General features: G+C 42.9%; 1 protein-coding gene, 3 long non-coding RNA genes and 1 pseudogene across 6 annotated transcripts; 3 read left to right on the plus strand and 2 right to left on the minus strand.

The window, feature by feature from the left end:
* Positions 1-2,862: 2,862 nt before the first annotated feature.
* On the plus strand, positions 2,863-4,099 carry LOC136469269 (uncharacterized; annotated as a pseudogene).
* A 2,356-nt stretch (positions 4,100-6,455) lies between these two features.
* Positions 6,456-7,930, plus strand: LOC136472394 (uncharacterized). Of its 2 annotated transcripts, XR_010762335.1 has the most exons (4): positions 6,456-7,227; positions 7,334-7,400; positions 7,583-7,674; positions 7,795-7,930. It is a non-coding gene; the product is annotated as an uncharacterized lncRNA (long non-coding RNA). The 2 variants fall into 2 exon arrangements; XR_010762334.1 differs by having other exon boundaries at positions 6,456-7,400.
* Positions 7,931-8,918: 988 nt separating this feature from the next.
* LOC136476579 (uncharacterized) lies at positions 8,919-13,157 on the minus strand. Its single transcript, XR_010763654.1, has 4 exons — positions 12,783-13,157; positions 10,421-10,995; positions 9,082-9,526; positions 8,919-9,049 (listed from the first exon to the last, which is right to left on the minus strand). It is a non-coding gene; the product is annotated as an uncharacterized lncRNA (long non-coding RNA).
* A 3,270-nt stretch (positions 13,158-16,427) lies between these two features.
* LOC136473856 (uncharacterized) lies at positions 16,428-17,868 on the plus strand. 2 transcript variants are annotated; one of them, XR_010762763.1, is made up of 3 exons: positions 16,428-16,537; positions 16,696-16,809; positions 17,737-17,868. It is a non-coding gene; the product is annotated as an uncharacterized lncRNA (long non-coding RNA). The 2 variants fall into 2 exon arrangements; XR_010762762.1 differs by lacking the exon at positions 17,737-17,868 and adding an exon at positions 17,134-17,223.
* Positions 17,869-21,135: 3,267 nt separating this feature from the next.
* On the minus strand, positions 21,136-23,763 carry LOC136469270 (uncharacterized). Its single transcript, XM_066467528.1, has 5 exons — positions 22,731-23,763; positions 21,905-22,236; positions 21,495-21,537; positions 21,321-21,407; positions 21,136-21,161 (listed from the first exon to the last, which is right to left on the minus strand). Exons 1-5 carry the CDS (start codon positions 23,761-23,763, stop codon positions 21,136-21,138), a joined length of 1,521 nt encoding a protein of 506 aa, XP_066323625.1.
* Between the last annotated feature and the right edge of the window lie 205 nt (positions 23,764-23,968).

Genomic DNA, 23,968 nt, shown 5'->3' on the forward strand with positions numbered 1-23,968 from the left:
GCGTAGGTCCTGGGTATAAATATCAAACCTCGGCTATTGTTAAAGACACACAATCAATCAAATACCAGTTATTTACTTTTTTTTGGCTTTGGCCACCATTTAGGAGTAGGAGTAGAGTAGATCTCGGTGAGTTCTTTATCAAGTACGACTGCATCGATCCGATCGACCTCCACTGTTTGTCTGTAAGTACCGTCATAGCTTATACCTCTGTTCGTACGGCTGCATCGATCCGGTCGACCTCTACTGTGACTCTGGTATAAGTTAGTTATCGACTCTTGTCTAGTTCAAGTACGGCTGCATCGATCCGGTCGACCTCCACTACTCAAACTAGATTAAGGTCAAGTTATCGGCTCTATCTAAGGGTGGCGTTCCTTCAGATAGATTCATTAAGTTACCGATATTGCTTATTGCTTCCATTATTTAATTAATTAAAGCAATATCACTTCGTCTGATTGAGATAGATCTAGATCGGTCTTATATCTTTTTAACCCATCATTTGTTAATCTAGATTGATCTAATTTGTACTTTAAACGATAAGTTATGTTTTATCAGCTGTTTTACATCAATCTTGATCGTGCATAGCGTGCGGTTAAGGCATGTTTGATCTTGAGTAGATCTATTAGCTAGCGAAAACTGTTCTATGGCCAGTTATCACAGTCTGTGTGATTCTGCCTCACACCCCACTATTAGCACTATGGAGTGGGGATAGTTATTTGGTAGATCTGTTCCTGAGAGGACATGACCCTAACTGTGCGCTATGCCTGAATCGACTGTTTTAGCTGATATCGAGCGCTTTCATGAACAGTTCGCATCACGAGATCGTTGAAGTAACGATAGGTTGAAAGATGTGTTAGCCCCATGATCTTATTATTATATTACGGCCTGCATGATTCTGACCATGCCCCACTGATATTAGTAATAAGTTAGTGTCGTCGAGTCTATTGTTGTTTCTACGGCCTGCATGATTCTGCCTCATGCGCCACTGGTCATAGCGATAGATGAGATCTGACATGTTCATTAGATTTATCTCTATTAAATGGTTGAATGATGATGAACTGTTTCTTTTATAAAAGGGGTTCGGTTACTTGCAGTCATTGGCTCAGTATAAACTAATTATTGTTAACATCTTATTGCCATTGACCAATATTTGTCTAAATAATTATATTCATCCTGAACGATAACTGATTCTTCCTACACAACATCATGAGCTTTAACTGATTTATTCTTATGAATATGCTGGAATCGACTATTTCGTCGATCTCCTTTCATATCGGCTCTCAGAGCCGCACATTCGGGACTGTCTGGCAACACCGGCATGTTCCGCCCTTAATTACTAATAAACTTTCTCTCCTTGTCAATTGTAGGATCAAATTGACCGACACGTCTCAGGAGGAGTGCGCAGGATCGACCATCCCTGCGCTGAAGCTAGACGGATCTCCAGCTCCATCGAGCGGACCCTTCCGGCTTGCTCGTGTGTCCTCTGCATGGGACGAAATTCCGTGTCGACAAAAGGTAATTTGCTAGCCTGTACATTCTCTAATCCTCACCTGTTGAAGAATCAAACATTCAGTGCCACTCACATAATCACAATATACATCTTAATATATTTTGATTAATCTTTCTAATCCCATTCATTTTTTATAGGAGCTGGAATGTGAATCGTACCACAACAGAATTCAATATCTCTCACTGGTGGAGTTAATTAAAGGTGCATGGGTTAGACTGCCGATGTCGGCTAAAGATCTGGTGAACCACCTGGATATCTTCGTCTCATAGAAGATCACCTCAGACAATTCAGCATTAGCCAACAATTAGGTGCTGACCAAGGAAACACTTGAGGAGATTGCTTGAACCACCTGAATATCTTCGTCTCATAGAAGATCACCTCAGACAATTCAGCATTAGCCAACAATTAGGTGCTGACCAAGGAAACACTTGAGGAGATTGCTCAGCGCCATTTTGGTGACATATAAGGTCCATCGTTTTCTGCTTCAGACGAGAAATTACTGATTAATAATGATCAGGGTGGACCCCTCTGCTGCGCTGCTTGCCATGCCAAATCTCTCATTGCTTGTTATACAAAAATAATTTCAACTCATGTTTGGCCATTCTCCTTTGATCTGTACCTTGCGTTGTAGTAAGAAGATAGACCCAGCAAGGACATGCTGCTAGCATAAAGGTATGTCTCCTATTCTTCTCTCTCTATGCTACCTTACTCAATAGAGCAAACCTCATTTCACCTTTTGTATACAGTAGGACGAATTAGTTGGAAGTTTCGATGATTAATGAAACGTCCGTTGATAACTTTTAAAATATGGAACATGTTATTTTGTTAAGCAGGTTCAATTAATTATAAAAGGCTCTAGAGTTCCAGGTTGCAGAGATCAAATGGTTTTTTAAATGTATGGAATCTTGAGTGCTAATAAATTATTTTGGGGCTCTTGCGTTTGTACCCTTGTTTTGCATCGAAATTGTGATTTTGCCCCTATTTTTTTGACTTTGTGAATTTACCCCTACTGTGCCATTCACGAAGCACCAGTTTGCCCCTGCTCCGTCATCCACCCCTAACGGTGTTAAACTTTGTACAAAAGGACATGAATGCCCATGCGATTTTGCCCCTATTTATTATGCATAATTGTGATATTACCCTGATTTGGAATTAGACTTTTTTATTGTACGCTGACAATTGATTAAATTTGGTCAAATATATTTGGCACAACTTGAAATTATTTAAACTCAGATTTAATATTGATAAATATTCAAACATATTTGTCATCCGCTCCTATTCTTGCTGCTCGGCAGAGTAGGATAAACTGAACAAAAAGAAGCTTCTTTGTGCTTTCAGATTACAGAGAATCAGAGATGGGGTGTGTGTCGTGCAAGATCCTGGCGAAATCAGGGAGCTTTCAGGAGAAGGTGAGCTGCCTGCAACCTGGGCCACAGCTTCCAGAGGAGCAGCGCGATCGAGGAGATCATCCTCTTCACCTCTAAGAGCAACGGCGACCAGTTCCTAGCCCTCCTCCGCAGCTCCACCTCGTCGGCCAGGAAAGCCAAGGAGCCGGCCAAGATCGAGACGATCGACGTGTCAGAGCTGCTCGCCGTTCTGGAGGAGGAAGAGAGCTGCACGGCGGAGCAAGCGTGGGAACGGCGGCAGAGCAGTCGCGACGAAGACGACGCTCCATGGTCCGCGTCGGACGGGAGAGCGAGGAGCTTCCGCACGGTGGAGGAGTTCGACGCGATGGTACTGACGCAGCAACAGCAGACGCAGAGCGAGAGCGGCTCGCCGTCGGAACGACCGACCGCGCTGGCAACCGAACAGGAGGAGGAGCTCGCTACAGCCACGGCGGCGCCCGCGGCGGCGACGGCCTCGACCGCGGAGGCAGAGCTATCAGGCGGGTCCGGGTCGCAGGCCGCCGTTGGAGACAAGAGGCGGGAGAGGGCGCGGCAGCTGGGCGAGCTAAATGTGCCGGCGGCGACGTTCGACTTCTCCATCTCCAAGTCCGGCAGCCTGCGGGACTGGCTGCGCCAGGGCGGGCAGATCTTCTCGCCGGGCTGCTACGTCACGCCCCGGTTCGGGACGTCGCCGCCGGCTGAGCGCGGAGGAGGAGCTGCCGGCGAGCAGCAGCAGCAGCAGGCGTTGTTCGACCCGGAGCTGGTCGCGCAGTTCGAGCGCGCCATGGAGCAGCTGTCGGAGGACGAGGGCCGCGAAGCGCGCCCGCCGGCCATGCCGCGACGCCCGCCCAGCGGCACCCGCCGCGCCACGAGCTCGCATGGCCGCAGCGCCCGCCCAGCCGTGCCCCCGTCGCGGCCGCCGCACCCACCGCAGCGCCCGCCTTGCCACGCCCGCCGGTCATGCCTCCCCCGTCGATGTCGCGCGCCCAGCCCAATAGGGCGGATTTGCCCCATCAGTATTTGCGAGCACGGGGTCGCGAGGGCCACCATCGCGCCGATGTGGGGTTGCCGGAGCGCCATGACCGGCGGGCGAGGTCGCCGAGGGCCGCCGTCGCGGGGTTGTCGGAGCGCCATGGCCGGCGGGCGTAGGGGCGCGCGGCCGCGACGGTGCTCGGCCGCCGGTCTTCTGTCCGCACGGAGCAGATAGCGACGAAGAGGATGAGCGGATAAGAATGAAGAGGAAGGGGCATTTCAGTCATTTTCGCATCTGATTTTATGTGTTTTATTTTTTTAATCGTTTAATCAACCTCTAAATAACGGACATCCAAACCAGGGGCAAATGGCTCCTTCGTTTCAAAATAACAGGGGTAAAATCACAAAGTTGAAAAAATAAGGGTAAAATCACAATTGAACTTCTGGACAGGGGCAAAAACACTGTTTTCCCAATTATTTTGACTATTGATGAATTTGCAAAACAAGAACTCTATGGTTCTGGAGAAGTTATCATTTTTCATGGTCATTTTTTTGTATTTTTCAATGGACATTGGTACCGATGCAGCTTTCTGTTTTAGTAGGGGGTTATTACTCCCCTCGTGTGTCCTACTGAAAAATTTCAACACACGCACACACACACACAAACTCTTATGAAATTCAAAGGACCAGTTGAACTTGGTAATACTCTGTATACCTAATGTGTCTTAAAATTAAAAGGAACAATTAAATGTGGTTATACTCTGTATACATAATGTATCTTTTGCTCTTGAAATAGAGAAATATCCGACCAGATTCCAAAATAATAAGATAATTAACATAGCAAAAAATACAGCAAGGGAAGAGAATAAGAAAAGAACAGAATAAGTGTTGGCTCTTTCAGAAAATTATTGTACTCTCTTCATCTCAAGGCATGATAACATTTACACCTAAACACTTTATTTTCCTTGCACTAAAGATATATGTAAGTGTTGTTCTTTCTGAAATTATTAAATAAAGTTAGGGGCTGCACTCTTGAAATCTGCCCTTAAGCATCAGTGAAGCTTATATAGCAACCACCTGAATACCATTAAGTTTCAAAACTCCGACGAAGGTAATAAAAAGACATTAGAATATAGCTTTTTATTAGTTGCTCAATCTTTTATGTTCTTCCCATAGAAATTTTGCTACTTCTATGTTTGATAACTAAAGATAGTGATAAAAAAATGTCACACTCTGATAGGGATCGTTGGCGCTATCTTCATACGCTCGCAGCTGGCTTTATCCATAACTATAAATTTAGCTATAGAAAATATTCAGTTTTTAGCTATAATTACATGAAGCCTGTTTTATCATCATTTGCTTTATACTATCTTGAAGACAGACAAATTTAACTGTATAATAAGTGATCTAAGTGAACAACCTTTCACCAAGATTATTTCTGAAACAACGTTCACAGATCAAACAATGTCAGTGCAACCTCCAATTAAATTTGATCGTTTATGCCTTCTCTCAGCTTGTTAGTAGTCATTGTTGCAATTGCTAAAAATATATCACATTGCCACATCAGCATGCACGATATTTACTTTGTTACTCCTATATGTCAAAAACTTTATAGCTCGTGTCCTCATATCCCGATCTCCAAGTCACTTAAAACCTTATAAAGGAGGTGAATTTCAACCATTTTGTTGTTCTCACAGGCTGGTTGCTCTAACAAGGGCGCGGCAAAGCCGCTCCTAGTTTTCTAGTAGGAAAAAGTCTACTTAACCCCCCACCTATCAACCATGGTCTACTTCACCCCCAAACTATAAAACCGTATATTTTACTCCCTGAACTTCTCAAAACCGTCTATTTTACCCCCCCGGGCGGTTTTCGATGGTGGTTTTACTACAGTAACGGTGGTTTGCTACGCTACCTATGGTTTCACCTTTTTCTTTTTTTTATTTATTTTCGCTGAATCTTTGAAAAATCATAGTAAATCATAGAAAAATCATAAAATGAAAAATCCAATTTTGTTGGACTCCACATGAGTAGATCTACATAGTTAACATATAATGTGGTATGCTTTAGTACAAAGGTTTTGCTGTACCTTTAGATTAATTGGAAAATCTAATTTTGTCTGTAATTAATTGAAATTTATCTATAACTAAGTTATACATGGTCCGATGAGTACAAAATTTTTACTATAGTTCAAGCATACAATAATTAGCCTACCATAAAAATTTCACCATAATTGGACCACAGAAGCTGCAGCTATGAATTGTTCCAATTAATTACAGACAAAATTAGATTTTCCAATTAATTTAAAATTACAGCAAAAATTTTGTACTAAAGCATATCATATTATATGTTCATTGTGTAGATCTACTCATGTGGAATCCAACAAAATTAGATTTCCCTTTCGCCGGCGATAGAATCCTGGTAGCGCAACGGGCACATCAAGGACTACCGCGCGGCGCAGACTGAGCGCCAGAAGAAGGATCAGGAGCGCGCGGCCCAAAGGCATGCGGCGAAAGGGCGACAAGGCCGCGGCCGCTGAGGGGTGAGGACCCAACCATCGGGTTCAGGTTTCTATGGATTGAGTTCGCAGTTCTATACCTAGGGTTTTGGATCGGATGAACCATCTTATCATTTCTCGCGAGACTTTAGTACTTTCATTCAGATTCTATCGCCGTTTGAATCGGCAGATCTTATCGTTTTATGTGGTGATGACATTGACGGGAGTTTTAATAATTTCGTTCGAATCTGTCGATCCACGTAACGAATTTGCTATGTAGCATTTATTATTGTCCATTATGTTACATTTATTGCTGTCCAGTTATTCCTCCTTAGTGCCTCGTATTGCCTTGTGTTTTATATCCCAAGTATGCAGTCATTTGTGGAGCATGCAATTAGAACTTTGCTTTACATATGGCATATTCAGAGCATTCAATTAGAGCTTTGCTTTACATATGGCATATTCAGAGCATGCAATTGGAACTCTGTTTTAGATATGGCATATTCGATGGGTTTGGGTCTCGCCGCCGCAACCGGCCACAGGTCCCCTCCGCCTGCCGTGCCGTACTCCGCCCTCCGCCGTTCCCAGCTCCTCACGGCCAGCCGAGCACGGGTCGAGCGGAGTGCCTCCCCTCCCTCGTTGCCGTGCGCGGTCTTCCTCCCTCTCCATTTCTCTGTGCTGCGCGTTCCCGGCCTTCCTCTGCACTGTGCTCGCCACCACCATGCTGTGGCTCTGTACCACGCTGACCACATATCTTGTTTTCCATGTTCACAGAGACAGCTGCACCATAATCCTGGGGCACTAGGATTCAATCGCACTGGGAACTGCTAAAGGGCTTGCTTGCCTCCACAATGCTTGCCTCCTTAACTGTTAGTTGCTTGCTCGTGCTTTCTTCTCATTTTTCAGTTCTATGCATATCATCCACCGGCAATACATATATATGTTTGACATAATGATTTTTCTTTTTGTTTCCAGTGCCATAGGTTTATAATGCTAAACTATCTGACTTTGGCCTAGCAAAAGCTGGTCCTGATTCCTGAAGGTAATGAGACCCATGTATCAATGCGGGTGGTGGAACCTATGGTTATGCTGCCCCTGAATATGCTGACTAGTTCCTCATTGTTTCCTCATTGTTTGAATATTACTTTGTAGAAAAATTATAGTCACAAAAAGTATTATTCATAATGCATAATCTGATATCACATACATATCATTTCTCGACAGGTTCACTACTGCATGGTGTGCCTTTCTCCTGTGGATCATCTCTTGAAGATGCTTAGATCCTAGATTTCTCTAATGCAGCTCAAACAAGAAAGGTAAAGATTAATATCTGAAGCACACATTTCAAGTTCTTAACTTTTCTCTTATGTGTAATAAGATGTTTACTTGTAATCCCTATGTGCCGTCATTTATTCCGTTTCTATTTCTATTTCCAGTTCCAGATATTATAGGTTTGCAATCCAAGGTAATCTATGTGCAAAAAGTCTTGATGGCACAAAAGACTGATGAGGAATGTCTTTGGGCAGGTTTACCAGTGCAAGTCCCACGTATTGCTCAAATGTTCTTTGGTGTTGCTGTACAAACCACAGTTGGTAATGGAACTTTAACTAAATTCTGGCTGGACTGCTGACCAATCTCTTTGGGAATCTCACCAGTGAAGTCATTATTGCCTAGTTTCAGCACTTTAGGAAAAGCACTAGGCTTGCAGTATTGAAGTGATTGAGGTGTATAAAGCGGATAAACAGGCAGCTCAAAGACATCTAGTGCAACCCTGCCTGTTTTTAGCATTGGCAGCTCCATTAGGGCTGTTGGAATTTCACCCGTATTAATATGTCTATATAGAAGAGGGAGTCTAGGTTTCCTATCCAGTCAGGTTTCCTCTCCAAGTTTTTGAGCTTAGATAACCAAGGAGGCATTTTCCCAGACAAAGAACAATCCTTCATGGAAAAAACCTGAAGATTTTCAAAACCTTCAATTATATCATCCTCGGGCATGATCTCATGCTTAAAGTTGAGTCCAATTAACAAGCTGGTCAGGTTCCTGCCACTCCTAAGGATCTGAAATGCACTTGTGATATTTGTAAGGGAGATGTCAACAAGGGATAGGAATGAGAGGGACTTCAAATTGCTGATTTTTTCTGACAACTGGCCGTGGAACCTATTGGAGGATAGTCGTAGTGCAGTTAGATTTTTGCGTGAGTAGATGCTTTCTGGAATTGTTCCATTGAATTTGTTCCCCATAAGATCTAAGGTTTTTAGATTTGGTAAGTTGGAGAAATTGACCTTGGTGAGTTCTCCACAGAAACTGTTGCTCTTGAGGTCGATAATTTGGAGTTTTGTGCACTTGATCAGAGTTGATGGGAGTGCCCCAGACATGCTGTTGTTGCCCAAACAAATCTCTTCCAGTCTCGTAAGCTCACCTATTGAATCTATATATCACCACTGAACTCATTCCCTTAAGGGTTACCAGATTTTTCAGCTTACTGATGTCGCTGATGGATCCTTCCAACTGATTATTTGTAAAAAAGGGCGTATCCAGTGCAGAGAGCTCCCGCTCTGTGCGGGGTCTGAGGAAGGGTGTTAGTGGCAAGCCTTACCCTCGCCTGTGCAATGCGAGGAGACCGCGACTTGAACCCGGGACCTTCCAGTCACAGGCGGTAAGACTCTGCTGCTTGCACCAGGCCCGTCCTTCCTAGAGGATATCTTTGTACAATTTTAAAACGCCTAGTAATCAATACTAATGGGAACTCTGTTCTAAGCTTCTTTGTCATTTTCTGTAATGCTTTCGGCTGAGACCTGATGTAACTAAGCCAAGTGAACTTAGTTCTCTTATACGCATAAAAAAATGAAGGAAATTAAAATGAGCCTAATTGTTCTTTATCATTGCTAGAGGATATCTTTGTACAATTTTAAAACGCCTAGTAATCAATACCAGTGGGAACTCTGTTCTAAGCTTCTTTGTCATTTTCTGTAATGCTTTCGGCTGAGACCTGATGTAACTAAGCCAAGTGAACTTAGTTCTCATAGACGCATAAAAAAATGAAGGAAATTGTACTGGATTTTACAAAGTAGTAACTGTTCATGGGGAAAAAAGGAGAGCACGTACCAGGCTGATGCGAATGCCATTGAAATGTGATCAGGAAATGACATCCGGGGAAACACAATTAGGCTGTACATGCGAATACATTAGTGAATCACTAAATCAAAGAAATAACTGAGCTGAGAGGGTGCGAAACACACTGTATATACAGGTAAATAGGTTGTGTAAGAAAAGAGCACAAAGCTAGAAAACAATGCAGAGAACACCTCGGTAAAGAAATAATCTGATTATTGTTACGTCACTGTAATTTAATTTTCATAAACATAAAGAGGCCCAACAAGAAGAACATGTAATGCTAAAAGTAGCAGCATTCATAGATCAAGGCAAGTACAGATTGCCAAATATTTCTAAAAAGCCTAACCTATGAGTTCCAGAATTCATCAATGTCAAAAACACTGGATTTTCATGTCCCTATTTTTTAATAACCCAACAACTCAACTGAGATACCACATGGAGTAAGCAAATTTAGAGCAGGATCTAATGCTGCTGGACTGATAAAGGGCAACATAGTGGATCGGTGTCGATGTAAATAATTTAAAAGACAGCCAGGTTCATAGACATATGGTGGACCATCTAAATAGGCAGCAAAGGCACAAACAGGCCGTGCACATAAAAACATTTAATCGTACCTAAACAGGACAGGAAAGCAGAATTCACGGTCGATGACCAAGGTTTTATAAAATGGATCACATTGGCTAATCCTTACTGAAGTAACAAAGGGCGATTCAAGCAGAAGAAGTGAGCTTATAAAAATACAAAGCAGCAACAAATCAGCAAGGGCGGTAATTTAGACGAGAAACAGGCTCACGAACGCAGGGTAACTGAAAGGAGAAATTTTAATTCTGTGTTGTCCCTGAATCTTTTTGCTAGCCATAAAAAAGATATGCAATGCTAAAACTAATATGTCTTGCCTTTGAAACTGACACCAAAACTAATAGCACAAGCAGAGCAAAGATGCTACACCTTTGTGTTTCAGATCTGTGTCCAATATATCCATGTAGACATTTCATCAAAAATCATGAGGGCACTTTTTATGACATCGTACCTATGGAGAAGGGGTCACATGGTCATAGTATTAGCATGTTATCAGTGGAACACCCATACATAAAGATAAATTCGATACTCTGATAACATGACAACCTCAAAAACAGCTAACATGTACTAATTAAGTTATGTGGTGACAAATTAAGAGAAACTAAAACTAAGTCACCAAGCCTACCTGAGTAGTAATCAGTTATGAAGATAGGCAGGTCTATTTACCCATGCTACACATGATCAGTAAAGCTAGGGAAAAACATAGTCCTGATTCCTGAATCATTTTGCTAGCCCATAACAAAGATATATAACACTAACACTAACATGCCTTGCCTTTGAACATTGGCTTACTATCCTTTTGCTAAACTGGATTTCATTTGCCCATGCGAAGATAAGCTGCAAAAGGATAGTAAGCACTGGTGACATCTCACATGTGCATTATATCAAACACATGGTATGCAGCTCGCAACACATTAGTTTGGTCACCAACCGATCAAGGAAATCTGCAACAAGAAGCCAATGTTTGAAGCTAGTAATCTAACAAGAAAATGCAGAAGTCACAAATCAAACCCAAATTTAAAAAAAAAGGCAACGCAAAAAGAGAAAGAGGAGGGGCAACATCTCAAGGGTGGAACCACATCCTCCTGCCTCCACCAACGTAGGAGAAAATTGGTTATTTGCCATTGTAAACAGTGGGCTTCGCAAAATTGCTATTAAAAAAATTGACTTCGCAAAATTGCCAGTCTAAATATGTACACTTTGTTTTTGTTGCCATAATCCCTATTTAGCTCCTTTGTTTTTGTTTTTTGGATTGTCCTCCACGCGAAAAGTCGTTGCTGTCCTTGGCTTGGCTGCTGAGAGACGTCGTTTGCATCTTGGCTGCATCAGTCGGAAAGATAGTTCAAATCCGTTTCCACGTGCAAACTGCATCGGACGTAAAGATAGTTCAAATCTGTTTCCACTGCATCGGACGTCCTTGCAAACGAAGAACGCGTGCCCTAGACGTCCATGATGCAGGGCGGCCATGATGCGGCACCGTCGGTGGACGCGCTCGCCGCCGCCACACAACCACCCGTGCTCAGCGCCGCCACGTCGTCACCCGCGCTTGCAGCGACCACGATGGCCGTCGGCACGACCATGGAGGAACTCGCAGCGACCTCGGCAGCCGTCGGCACGACCACGGTGGAACTCGGAGTGACCTCGCCGCCCCTCGTCGTGGCCCCGACAGTAGGCGCGCTCAGCTTGCTGCAAGCGGCCGACGCACTCGACAGGCTAGATGCAGCCCCAACGTCGTCACGCGCCCCGCCGGATGTGAACTCATTTTATTCTCAATTTATGAATTTGTGTGACAGACATATGCGTGAATGCAGGTGGAGTGCATGCAGTTGTCAGCGTCACACTGTTGCTGAACATATGAAGAACGCTGACGGTTAAAATTTGTCCATGAATTTTGCTAGTAGCAAAGTGCAGCAATAGCGCATATGCATAGTAGCATCATATCATCGCTCTAGTAGTGGAATGCATCCCCGGAATACGAGTGTATGGCAGCAATAGCTAGCTGATATTTAGTAGGTCTGCTCCCTGTTTTACTTTCTGAGAACCTTTTTCTATTATAAAAAATTGACAGAAAGAGCATGTATGTATACAAAATTCAGATAAAATACAAAAATAAACGTTATTGTAATCTGTCACTTCACATCAATTCCCAGTGATTTGGTGTCATGATTGCTTTTGATAAATCATACCAAACGTAAAAGGTGTGCTTAGTGCCGTGGGGCTGGACAAACAGTACAGGTAGAGATTTTCAGTATCCTGTGGGAGCATAAGCTCCACGATTAAATCCTTTTCTACAGCCTTATATGGCTGAAAGTCATGTAGTTTTTGTCGTGCACAAAACGTGCCCTGAAGCAAGCTGTCATCACGATCCTTCTGACGCAGCAGAGGTGCGAACGATGATCCATATTCTCGTTCCCTTCCAGAAACATGACGCTGATCTTTCTGACTTCTGACGCAGCAAAGGTGCCAATGATGATCCGCCCGACGTCTCGCAGCAGCCAAGGACATAAATGTCTTTTCGTGTAGAGGACAATTCCAAAATATAGAAACAAAGGAGCTAAATAGGGATTATGGCAACAAAAACAAAGTGTACATGTTTAGACTGGCAATTTTGCGAAGTCAATTTTTTGAATGGCAATTTTGCGAAGCCCATTGTTTGCAATGGCAAATAACCAATTTTCTCCCAACGTAGCCCCGCACCAGGACCTGCAAACGCAGAGGACGAGAAAATTACCTGGCTTTGTGCCGCCGGACTTATGCCGCCGTCGCGATGCAGCCGGGGTCATGGAGAAGAGGCAGCTAGGGTTTCGTGAAGCACAGAAGCACAAGCTGATCGGCGGAAGGAAGCAGCGTCGGGGTGCACCAGCGCCGTGCGTCCACCGGCGGGGCCCCGTCGCGTCGCCGAGGAGGGGGCGCTCGCACCTGCGCCCGGGGGCGGCCACCTACCGCGCCGGCGCAGGACCTGGCGGGGGTCGCCATCGCCCCCGGCCGTGCGCCGTGAGGGGAGGCGTGGAGGAGGAGGAGGGCGGCCGACGCCGCACCGAGGGCCGGCCACCGCCGAGGACCGCTCGCGCCGTCGCCCTAGCCGCGTTGGGAGCGAGCGAGCGAGAGCGAGCGGCGAAGAGATAGGAAGGAAGGGGAAGAAGCCAGGAAGAGAATCAGAAGCCTCTGTATATATTTGGGCCCCATTTGGCCGGCTCTGGGCAGCTCCGGTTCCTGCGATTGAATCACTGCAGCTGCACTATTTATGGAAACCGTTTTTTTCTTCCCTTCTTTCTTCTTTTTTCTTCTCACACTGACACCACCGGAGTCGAAGAAGCTTGTTTTTTTGTCTCCCGTGGCTCCTGCTACAGTGTCATTGTGATGTAGGAGTCGGAGCATGTGGGAGCCTAGCCAAACAGGGCCTTGGTTGGCCGGCTCCGAAGGAGAAGCTATAAAACAGCAGGAGAAGCATGGAAAAAACAAGAAGCAGGCCCATAATTCGCTCCCGATGAAATCCGCTCCAGACAATCATGGCCATCCGATGGAAGATCCGACGGCCATAAATATTTTGAGCGGCGTGGACCCTGCTTCTCCACGTGGAAGCTGGCGGGTTTTGTAGGGGAGAAAATTGTCGGTGGCCGGCGACGGGCTGGATCTGTATAGGGTATAAGTATTCATCATTCATCAATCATGATAGGTATATATATACTCCCTCCGTTCCAAAATAGATGTCATTTTTGCTTCTCGAAAAATCAAACACTTTTAACTTTGATCAAATATATATAAAAATTATCAATATTTATAATATATAATTAGTATCATTAGGTAAATCGTTGAATATACTTTCATAATAAACTTATTTAAAAATATAAATGTTACACGTATTTTCTATAAATTTAGTTAAAGTTAAGAAAATTTAATCTACACGCATCTCATAACGACTTCTATTTTGAGACGGTGTGAGTATAGTACTAGCAGGTAACCCCGCGCTTCGCGCGGGCAGCAGACTGAAAGTATACACGATATACAACAGATGTAGATGCAGTGGGAAAGGCAGTATTATCAGGTAGTTATTGTTGAAACATATTCCTTCCATTCCAATACGTTGCGCTGGCTACAAATGCAGGAGTAAGTATTCCTTTTTTTGGCCAGTAGCATATAGGCCAGTACAAATGTGTGTGCATTTCCCTTCCACAGCAAGCTCCAAATAAAGGAAGCGTAGAAATGTACTGGAGCAAACACAGTGTTGGTAGATATAGATAACCAAAACATGTAAACTGTCGGTAAACTGCTGAATATTTCCTGCCCTTCTGAAAGAAGCGTGAAGCATACATGGTAGAAGGGTTTGATGATGCGAAGAGGGTGGAGCTATGAGCACTAATAAGGCTTTGATAGGCCGGTGACAGCTTTTGATGAAGCCTAACATGGTCTGTTCATAGGAAAGATCAATTTTTGAGTGGAGAGACGTTAGAAAAAGCTACAGGAGGAGTGCAGAGATGAGTATCCAGTAAAGCATAAGACAACAGGAGTATCCAGGAAGCTGAAGATTTGCATAATGATGAAATCAACATAACAATGCCCAATCAACATAACAATGCCCTTCTTTTCAATGATCTAGGTCTTTAAAAGCTTAAATCTGTGAACCAAATATGCGACTGTGACAACTATATGATCACCATGACCTTGTCATCATCAGCATTGAGAAGCCAGATCAGTCGCAGCAGAATGCAAAGGGAATAGAACCACCTGTCCACTGCAAGGTACATCATCAGCTTACCATAGGCAAGCTAGCTGGTTATGCATGGAAAGTAATGGCATAATAAAATAGAATAAGAATAAATGTTTCAAACAAAATAGAAATTTGAAGGAACACTCGCCCTGTTTGCTTAGGCTTATTTGGCTTATAAGCCGTACTTTTTCAGCCAACGAATAATATTTTTATCTCACACAAAATCAGCCAACGGTACTTTCAGGGCTACTACTTATGAGTGAATCCAGGATTTGAACTACCCAAGAGTCAATGAGTTAAACCATGGGTTATAGACCAATTCGCTCACTCCCATCATTTACCTACACAAGCCGGACATGCTCCTCCGACAGAAGCGCCGTCCACGTCGCCGTAATTTTTTCGATCGTTGGATCTTGCAATCCGATGGCTTAGGTTGCTCCCGCGAGATTCTACCGAATCAGCTTCTGCTTCTACTGTACAGCTTCTACCCGCTCTCTCTTCCGCAAGAATCAACCTACTCTTGCTTCTTGTCAGAATCTGGGCAAACGAATATATGCTCAGCTTTCCCTTCTCTTCCAATGTCCAGATATTTCTTTGCCCCTGCCGGTCCATCCGTAAAAAAAAGGGGAAAAAACCTCCCTCTCTTCTCCCTCGTTCTCCGACGCCCACAGGGGCGACGACGACGGCGCCGGGCGCCAGCGCAGCGCCGCGCCGCGGCCTCCCTCCCTCCCTCCTCCTCCTCCTCCTCATCCGTCTCCTCCTCCCCTCTCCCCTTCCCTCCCGAGACGGTGGCGGGCGCGTGACGCCGGCGGTTGCCTGCAGGCGGCGTGCTGGCGCGGTTGGAGCCCGGCGGCTCCCTTCCTCCCCCCATCCTCCGCGAGGACTCCACATTGACTCCTCAGATGGGTTCCGTGCGCTCTCCTATGCCCGAAAAAAAACTAGGGTTTGTCTGTACGGCCAGCCGGCGTTCAGGCGCCGCGCAACCTCCTCGGCGTCCTGTTCTTCATCGCGCCCTTCGCCAACGACGAGTATCCATGTATGCCGGCCCCTTCGCTTCCCTTCCTGCTGCGCGAAACCGAGCACCCAAACCTTGAACTTCTCTAATTTTTGGATAAGGCAGCTTGGCCCACAAATTGCGTCATACATGCTCAGCGACTCTTCAATGGCCTTATCTCTCCAGGTACTAACCAATTCGAGCTGTTTTTTCACAAATATTCAGAGTTCATCTGCAGTATAGATGTGAGCCATTTATGTTTTTGATGATTCAATGAAGCACTATGCTATGGGCTGGTTCTTTGAGATCATGGTTCTGCATATTTTGTTGTTTATAGCGTAAGAATGGGACAATAGTTGCTTGCGTGTTTGATAAAATGCACACCACGCTTCATATAGCTCCAAGTATTATGTTCCTGTTTAATTTTGACAGCTTCCAAAAGAAGTCGGTAAACAATTTGTTTGCCACCAAATTTTCCAGTGTACTCTATAGCAGCGAACAATTTCGTATGAAGAATGAAAACCTATAGCATGTGTTTCTAGCCTGATTGGTTGGCCATGAGGATATCTATTAATTAGAATGGACCTGCCATTTTTCCATTCAGGTTGGAACAAGCATGATTACAAGTGGATGCGAAATTGCTGAGAGTAATTGATGAATTTCGTAACAGTAGCTGGGAACCCCATGGGGCACAAATCTTGGTCCTGCGTTGGTCAAAACAAAGGCTGCAAAGAAGGAGCAGGAATACCTACTTACAGCAGCGACAGATTATGCGTAAGTAAAGGTATACAAGCAGCAGCATCTGTTAATGATTTTGAGGCCCTCCTCATCTTTTGCAATAGATATATAGGCTTTTTTGGAAATTTTGAATTAACCCTTTCCTGATTTTCCATAGTCATGGGTTCCAATCTAAGATGTCCCAAATTATTGCTAACTGCAGAGAACGATGGCCTCATACTACCGTCCCTCATGATGAAATGTCTTCCTTGCTCAATTTGCTCTGAATAGCTATTGGATCTCAAAAATTGAAACCTGAATTTTTCATAATGTTTCAAGGTTTGTGCCTGATCTTGTGATCACCCTACCTGATATACATATCTCTATTCTTGTAGTTAAGTGCAGTTGTCTCATCTATATTTTACTTTGAAGTGTGTTTGTAGATAAACTAAATTAACAAGCCATTTGTCTCATTCTTTATTATTAGTGTTTATGTTGTTGCGAGCATTTTTCTGCTATGGTAATTTGTATCAAAGAGGGATTAGAAGAACAGTGTGTGAGAAGCCATAGTCGTATTGGTGTCTAATTAGACATCAAACTGGTTTAGATTCTTAAATATTTACAGAAACCAGTGGGAAGTGCATTAACTGAGATAGCTTACAGTTTGCATGTAGTTTGGTGACTATTCAGGTCAGCGTGCAGTGATCTCCAGAAGGTTCAGATGTGTGTACAGAAAGGAATTTTGGGTTGGGTAGTCTTATAGCAGTCCGTTACAGATCAGACGTAAGTTTAGTTCCATATATCCCACGTAAATTCTCAGATTTCAGTCTGACCTTGTATTGCGGACTTGCGTTTCCTTTTATTTTAGTTCCAAATTATAAGTTTAGTTCCATATATCCCAGCTAAATTCTCAGATTCCAGTCTGACCCTGTCTTGTAGACTCGGGTTTCCTTCTATTTTAATTCCAAATTCATCTCTTCCATAGATGTTTTCCCCTGATATCTTGGAAAATTACATTTGAATAGATAAGCCAACACACCTTTTGTTTCTGTGAACAAATAATATTGTTACTGCAAAATTACATTTCAATAGATGTTTCATGGACTGTGATAATATTGCTATGTTTCTGTAAGAAAAAAAAAGAGGCCATGGTTCACGCTTTTTAGTTTCTATTTTGATGGGCGATTCCCTTTTCTGTTAGCTGCTTGGCTTTACTGCAGTTACCTCATTGCTTGACATAATGCAGGTTTCCTCTCTGCATTGCAGGTAAACATCTTAACCCCCAAACTTCTTGCGACTCAGCTGAGCAGCACATTGCAAGGTATGTTGTGGAGATTAATTTGTTATCATTACTACTATATTGTTTGCCGCTTCCATCTTGTGCTCCTAAATTCATGTTGATGGCTCTGGGGTTCCTAATTCATGCCCCATGCTATATTATAGTAACTTAAAGTGGGTCTACACAGCTTATTCCATTCCTTCTGCTCTATTAGATATCAAAAACTATAAAAAATATATATTTTCCTAGGAAGAAGATTCTATGTCTAGCTTTGTAGAGTGCTTGATCACAAATTAATTTGGATCTGCGCTATTCAATGTCGGTTTTCCCTAACTGTACTTCTCATTTCCCTATTGCTTGCAGGATGTGATCTTGATAAGTGGAGCTACCTTCCTCTCTATAGATTTGCCTGAGCTCCAACGTCAACCTTGGTTACGTAACTGGTCTACTTTCGGTGCGCTATCTTCGAGGCTAAAAATAATGCTTACAAGGTACTACACCATTGCTGCCCTGTTTGCTTCCTTGATGAACTTATAATTCCAAATGCATTGCATTTGTACATTGACACCCTCAGTATCAGTTTCTCTATTGAATTTTTGATTATCTTTGAAGATCCCTGACATGCCGTATTGCATAGGTTTTACAGATTTCTATTATTATCTGTTGTTGTCGATTTGAGTAATTTAGTATGTGCTACCTAGCCATCTCAAGTTCTCAGCAGTTTGAGAGGAACTATCTTTTCCTGACTGGAATTATGGTAGTTTTCCCAAGTTTAGATGGCAACCAACAAAGTTCTCCTTATATTCTAAGCCAACGTATCCCTCAGTAATATGCTTCTGACCCTACAGTTTCTCTTTAGTGCATCTACCGTCTTTTTCATTCCAAGCGTTCAGTCTGATCAACATTTCTTCTCTACTGATTTAGGCAGCTGCTTCCCCAGCAGCAGTAGCATAGGTGTGTCTGCTGAATGTTGCCGATTCTATCACCATGATCTTGGCATTGGGAAGCGAGCTGCCAAATAGTTGTTGTCGTTCAAAGAAGAAAGTCTGGGATAATACTTCTACTTTGAGCTGCATTGAATAAATTATTTCTGCACTCCACAGTCTAGGAGTATATCTCTTAGGGATGGAGACATGGACAATGTGTCAGATACTGCTATCAGCACTTGGCCTTCTTACAAAATAACATTTCTTTCTCGGCCCGTCGTACCTTGATAGGACCCCCTTGGGGAAATAGCTGGGATGACCAGCGGTGTTGGCGAGCCCTCGGTGTTGGCGATGTCCACTCTCCACCTTGGTTAATTTCAATCTGTTATATAATTCATGGTAGGTTGCGCATGTGTTGTTTTCGTAGGTTTCCTTTGTCTACTATTATTTATGCATTTTACCTTTGCTTGTCCCACATTACTTTTCATGCTTTGTGCTAAGTGTATTGATTTATGAGCAATTTGTGAGAAAAATACATTGTTATAGTACCTGGGCGCCCTTTTGGAAAATATTGCATGTAGAAACAATTTTGACTCGTCTTACATTGGTTGGTTGTTGGAAGGAATTTTTACAAAAGGAGGTTGTCTACATAGTTATTCATCATTATTCAGTTTCATGCAAGTTATCCACCAAGATAAGTATAGTATGACAGCACCCTATGTAAGTAAATTGTATCCAATATGAAACTGAGCACCAGGCACTCCTAAAATTAATTGTACTTCGTTTTTGTCATTCATCTTAATATCATCGTGATCATATAGATTACATATATTCATGTAGTTACCTATCCCTTAGTATTTACTGCAAATTGGTCCTTGCTTATTGCGAGACTGCTTTTAGTTGTTAGAAACCATGGTTATGGCAGGTGGTTAAACACCAGCACCTGCATGTAGCAGTCCTATGCAAATAGTGGGGAAAGGAAGGTATTAGCAGCTCTATCATGCTCAGCCAATAATATGTTGTCAAAAAATAGTATTCTTTATGATCCTGAGGGGCCTTGTTTTCATTATATGCTAAATAAAATTCATGTGATTTTAGGTAGTTGCCTGTAATTTTGGATTACATCTGTCTGGTCTTTTAATACGAGCAAAATGGATGTCATCAAAGTTACATATGGGAAATGGATGAGACAATTATTTTGCTCAAGTCACTTCAGGGGCTTTTCATGGCCTCAACGATTGTGAGAAAATTAATGAAATAGGGCAGCGATGGGAAAACCTTTGTTAACCTCTGCGATTACCACTTCTTTTAGGAGGTCAGTCAGTACTTCCATACATGCTACCTGTGTACTACATGAACAAATGGTATACCATTTTTCCTTCATTGTTCTGCTTAAGACATTTATCTGCTCGTTTTTTTGTATATGTTGTTTCACTTTTTTAAGCTCGTCTCTTAATTTTATTCAACCGATGTTGCTATTTTTTTCCATTCTAGGATATTATTTTATATTGCTCATACCAGTTCTGTCCAGTTACCCAGCTCAATGCACTTCCACACCTGTTGAAGCACTTATGATGGCCAAGAGAAGCTTCAGTTCAGTGAGAACTTCCTGTAATAGGATGCTTGGACTATGGTGGTTTTTTGGACAATAATCCTATCTCTATATAAATGAAATAGATGAAATAAATGAAAGTTCTACCTCTTCCAGCCCTTTGAAGACTGTAAACTAAAGGTTATTGTAGTCATGCAAGATGTAGAATTTGTTCTAAGTCGAAAAAGAATGTAGCCATGCTCTGAGCAGCTTATGTATGTTCTGTTTTCTCTGATGTAACATGTGTTTATGTCAATCTATTATATATCATTGTAATGTGCCACCAACAAATATTATGTCTTCGAGTCACATCTATTCTTTGTCATATGGATATCGAGATTATTCCATTTATCAAATAGTCAAAAAAATACCAGGTGCAAAAACCATGTTATTTAGCTACTTGACAACAGAGTCCACACGCTTTCTAGAAAGGACGCGCCCCTTATACTAATGGACCAATGAACCTATGACTGGTACCAGCAATAACATATGTTTATTCTCGTATGTCTACCATTACTTCACCACGGGCGCGCGAGTGCGCGCGCAACGATACTATTATGAACATATTCTCCAACACCAGTGAGCCACAGCAGGCAGAAAGGCCTCTTTTCCACACATGGATCCTGCAGAGCAGGTTGCTGGCAACATATCGCAGGTCTTGTGGTTGTCAGCACATAAAAGCAACTAAAATAAAGGAGGTTCAGCGTGGAAGTATTAGAAACAACTATTGCTCTGTAGTGACTGACCTGGCACATATTTGCCGTGTTGCAGCAGCACCGAGGATCGAAAACGATCAGGATACCAATTGCAAATTCAGAAACCTAGAGTACAACTAGAGATCATCAATAAAAATAAAATTTGGAATGTAGTTAGAAACCTTGAATTACAAAATCAACTGAAATTTAATCAAAAACCATAGTTTCTAAGGCGGTAAGGCGAGGTGCGGCGCTCCACCCCCTTCCAGACGCCTAGGCGAGTTAGGCGCGTAGCGAGACGACGCCATACACATACTCTAACGTTCCATAGGACAGCACAAACATATACTTATACATACCTTTCTGCTGCCAATTCTGGAGCCCATGTAGCAGTGATCCTCCTGTTTCCACTTTCCGGTTGTCTTCTTCCATGTGCCATATAGCCCCTAGCAAGTTTCAACATGTGTGACTCATTAATATAATTATGTAATAGAAATACTTTGTAATCAGATTAAATATGGATAGTGAAATACCTTTTGATGATATGAACTCTCTTTTCTTCTTCCAAACAACAAGCTGCATATACAATAAGGAATTTAACAACAGCAAGGAAATTTAGCAACAAAAGACACAAGTAAATATCAATATATCATCATTACATCAACCCATAAACTCATATAAGAGTCTTAGTGGCATAGTTAGCCACGTTACAAACATTCCAGAAATATAGATAAGAGTCTTAGTGGCATAGTTAGCCACATTACAAGCAGTTCACAAATATAACTACGTAAGATAGTCTTAGTGGCATAATTAGTAGTCCACAGCCACAATTACATAACATAGCCTAACCATCAAAAGTTAGAGTCTCATGGCATGCTAAGTAGTGCACAAGTACAACACAAAAGTAATTTTAGTGCAGATCTAAAATCTGCTAGCAGCCAACTCTCAACAGCCAATATCCGTCATCAAACTCATCAAGGATGTTTGGAGCCTCCATGTTTTCGCCGCCACCGTTGGAGCCATTGGGATCCTGCTCACAATCACTCACATCAGCATCATCATGTGGATCTTCCTCTTCCTCTTCCTCTTCTTCATTGGCCAAACCTAAGTCTTCTTCAAGTTCAGCCAACCTTGACTGCCCATTTCTTGCACGCTTGCTGCTGGCATTCCTTGGAAGATTACGGCCTCGCAGTGAGCTTGATGCACCAACGGCTTCATCCACATGTTCCCATGTAAGGCCATTACCATTGTCACCATTGTCACACCCACGGGCACCTTGAGGATGAACATAGGAGTCAGCCCACTCATTGTCCCAATCAAACTCCTCGATGACCAAAGGATAAAAAATTTCCCCTTTTTCTCACGCCTTAACTGAAACCTAGTCTTCATCTTCCGGTTGTAGGAAAGAAACATAATGTCATTTAATCACTTATGCAGCAACCTATTTCTTTTCTTTGTATGCATCTACAAAAGAAGAATGGGAAAACAACAAATAAAGGTGTCATTAATTGGCTAGCTGAGCACAAATCAATTAGAAGAAAACAGTGACCAGTGAAGTTGGCAATACTCACAAACTCAAATGTACTCCAGTTTCTCTCACAACCAGAGGATGAAGCACAAAGACTAACAATGCGTCTAGCAAACCTTTGAAGCTCAATAGCACAACCACCATATGAACGCCACCAATCAACTATATTGCCAAATACAAACATATATTAGCATTTTGAGATGAAATATACTTGCTAGAATTAAATTGCACATACTAAAACCTGCTGCAATTATAAGAAAAACATCTCCTCTAAGGCCTTCATAGTCCAAGGATCGAGCATCAATCTTGCTTCTAATTTCTTCATCCTCCACCATTTTTCCAAGCACATCAAGAAAACAGCCTCTTAACTGCCCGACAGTTGCATCATCATTAGCTTGTATGAGAGAATGCAGTCTTCCTGGGTTCAAATACAGTGCAACCCCATACAAAGGATGGTCCATTTGTGTGACCCAATGCTTCTCAATGATCTTAATGATATTCTTGAGCAAGGTTTTCTTGTTTTCAGTAGCAAAGCTGAGCTTAATCTTCTCTTTTGCATGATTCATTAGTGCTGCAACCTCTGGCATTGCAGGCCTCTCATCACCATCAACCACCCTAAGAACAATAAGTAGAGGTGTTGAAGCTCTAAGGCAATCTTCAACTAAATTCCAAAATTCCATAGAGAGCACAGTGTTGTGCACTTCTTGACCGGCTGTAGTTTTTGCCAATTTGTTCCCCAACCATTCTTCACTAACAAATAAAGCCTTCAAAGCATCTCTGTGCTTGTGCAAACTTTTTAAAGTGAGGAAAGAGGTGGCAAATCGAGTGGCTGTAGGTCTCACAAGATCAACCCCTGTCTTTTCTCTCATCAAACTAAGAATTCTCCCATGCCTATAGATGAAAGTTGTGACACGTTTGGCTCTTGCAATGGGCTTCTTAAATTCCTTCGAGTTCCCTATCTCTTCCAGCATAAGATCCAAGCAGTGTGCAGCACATGGGCTCCAATACAACATAGAAATCCTTTCCATTAGAATTCTACCAGCTGCCTTGTAATTAGCCCCATTATCAGTGATAACTTGAACCACCTTGTCTTTTCCAATCTCCTCAATCTTTGCCTCCAATAAATCAGCAAGCATAAATGCATCATGTACCTCACTTGATGCATCAATAGACTCCAAGAAATAAGTCCCTGTAGGGCTGTTCACAAGGAAGTTGATCAAATGGCGGCCTCTCTTACCAGTCCAGCCGTCTAACATAAGTGTGCAACCATACATCTTCTAGGCCTGCTCATGTTCCTCCCTCATAAAACTGGTCAATTTCACAGCATCCTTAAGCAATGGTTCACCTAACATATAGGGAGTAGGAGGCTTGTAACCTGAACCAAATTGTGTAGTTGCCTCAACTGCAATCTCAAACTGTCTTGTTGCTGTTGCATTAAATGGCACACCACACTCATAGAACCCCAAGGCCCACTGCTGA

This window comes from Miscanthus floridulus, chromosome 8, assembly GCF_019320115.1.
Source record: "Miscanthus floridulus cultivar M001 chromosome 8, ASM1932011v1, whole genome shotgun sequence".
Lineage (NCBI taxonomy): Eukaryota > Viridiplantae > Streptophyta > Magnoliopsida > Poales > Poaceae > Miscanthus > Miscanthus floridulus.

What these genes read in the sequence shown, in the direction of transcription:
- LOC136469270 (XM_066467528.1), bottom strand. Translation starts at nt 23,763, where the DNA reads ATGTATGGTTGCACACTTATGTTAGACGGCTGGACTGGTAAGAGAGGC. An exon ending in TTTTCTTATAATTGCAGCAG is followed by an intron (nt 22,237 to 22,730) that starts GTTTTAGTATGT and finishes TTCATCCTCAAG; the next exon opens with GTGCCCGTGGGTGTGACAAT. An exon ending in AGAGTTCATATCATCAAAAG is followed by an intron (nt 21,408 to 21,494) that starts GTATTTCACTAT and finishes GAAACTTGCTAG; the next exon opens with GGGCTATATGGCACATGGAA.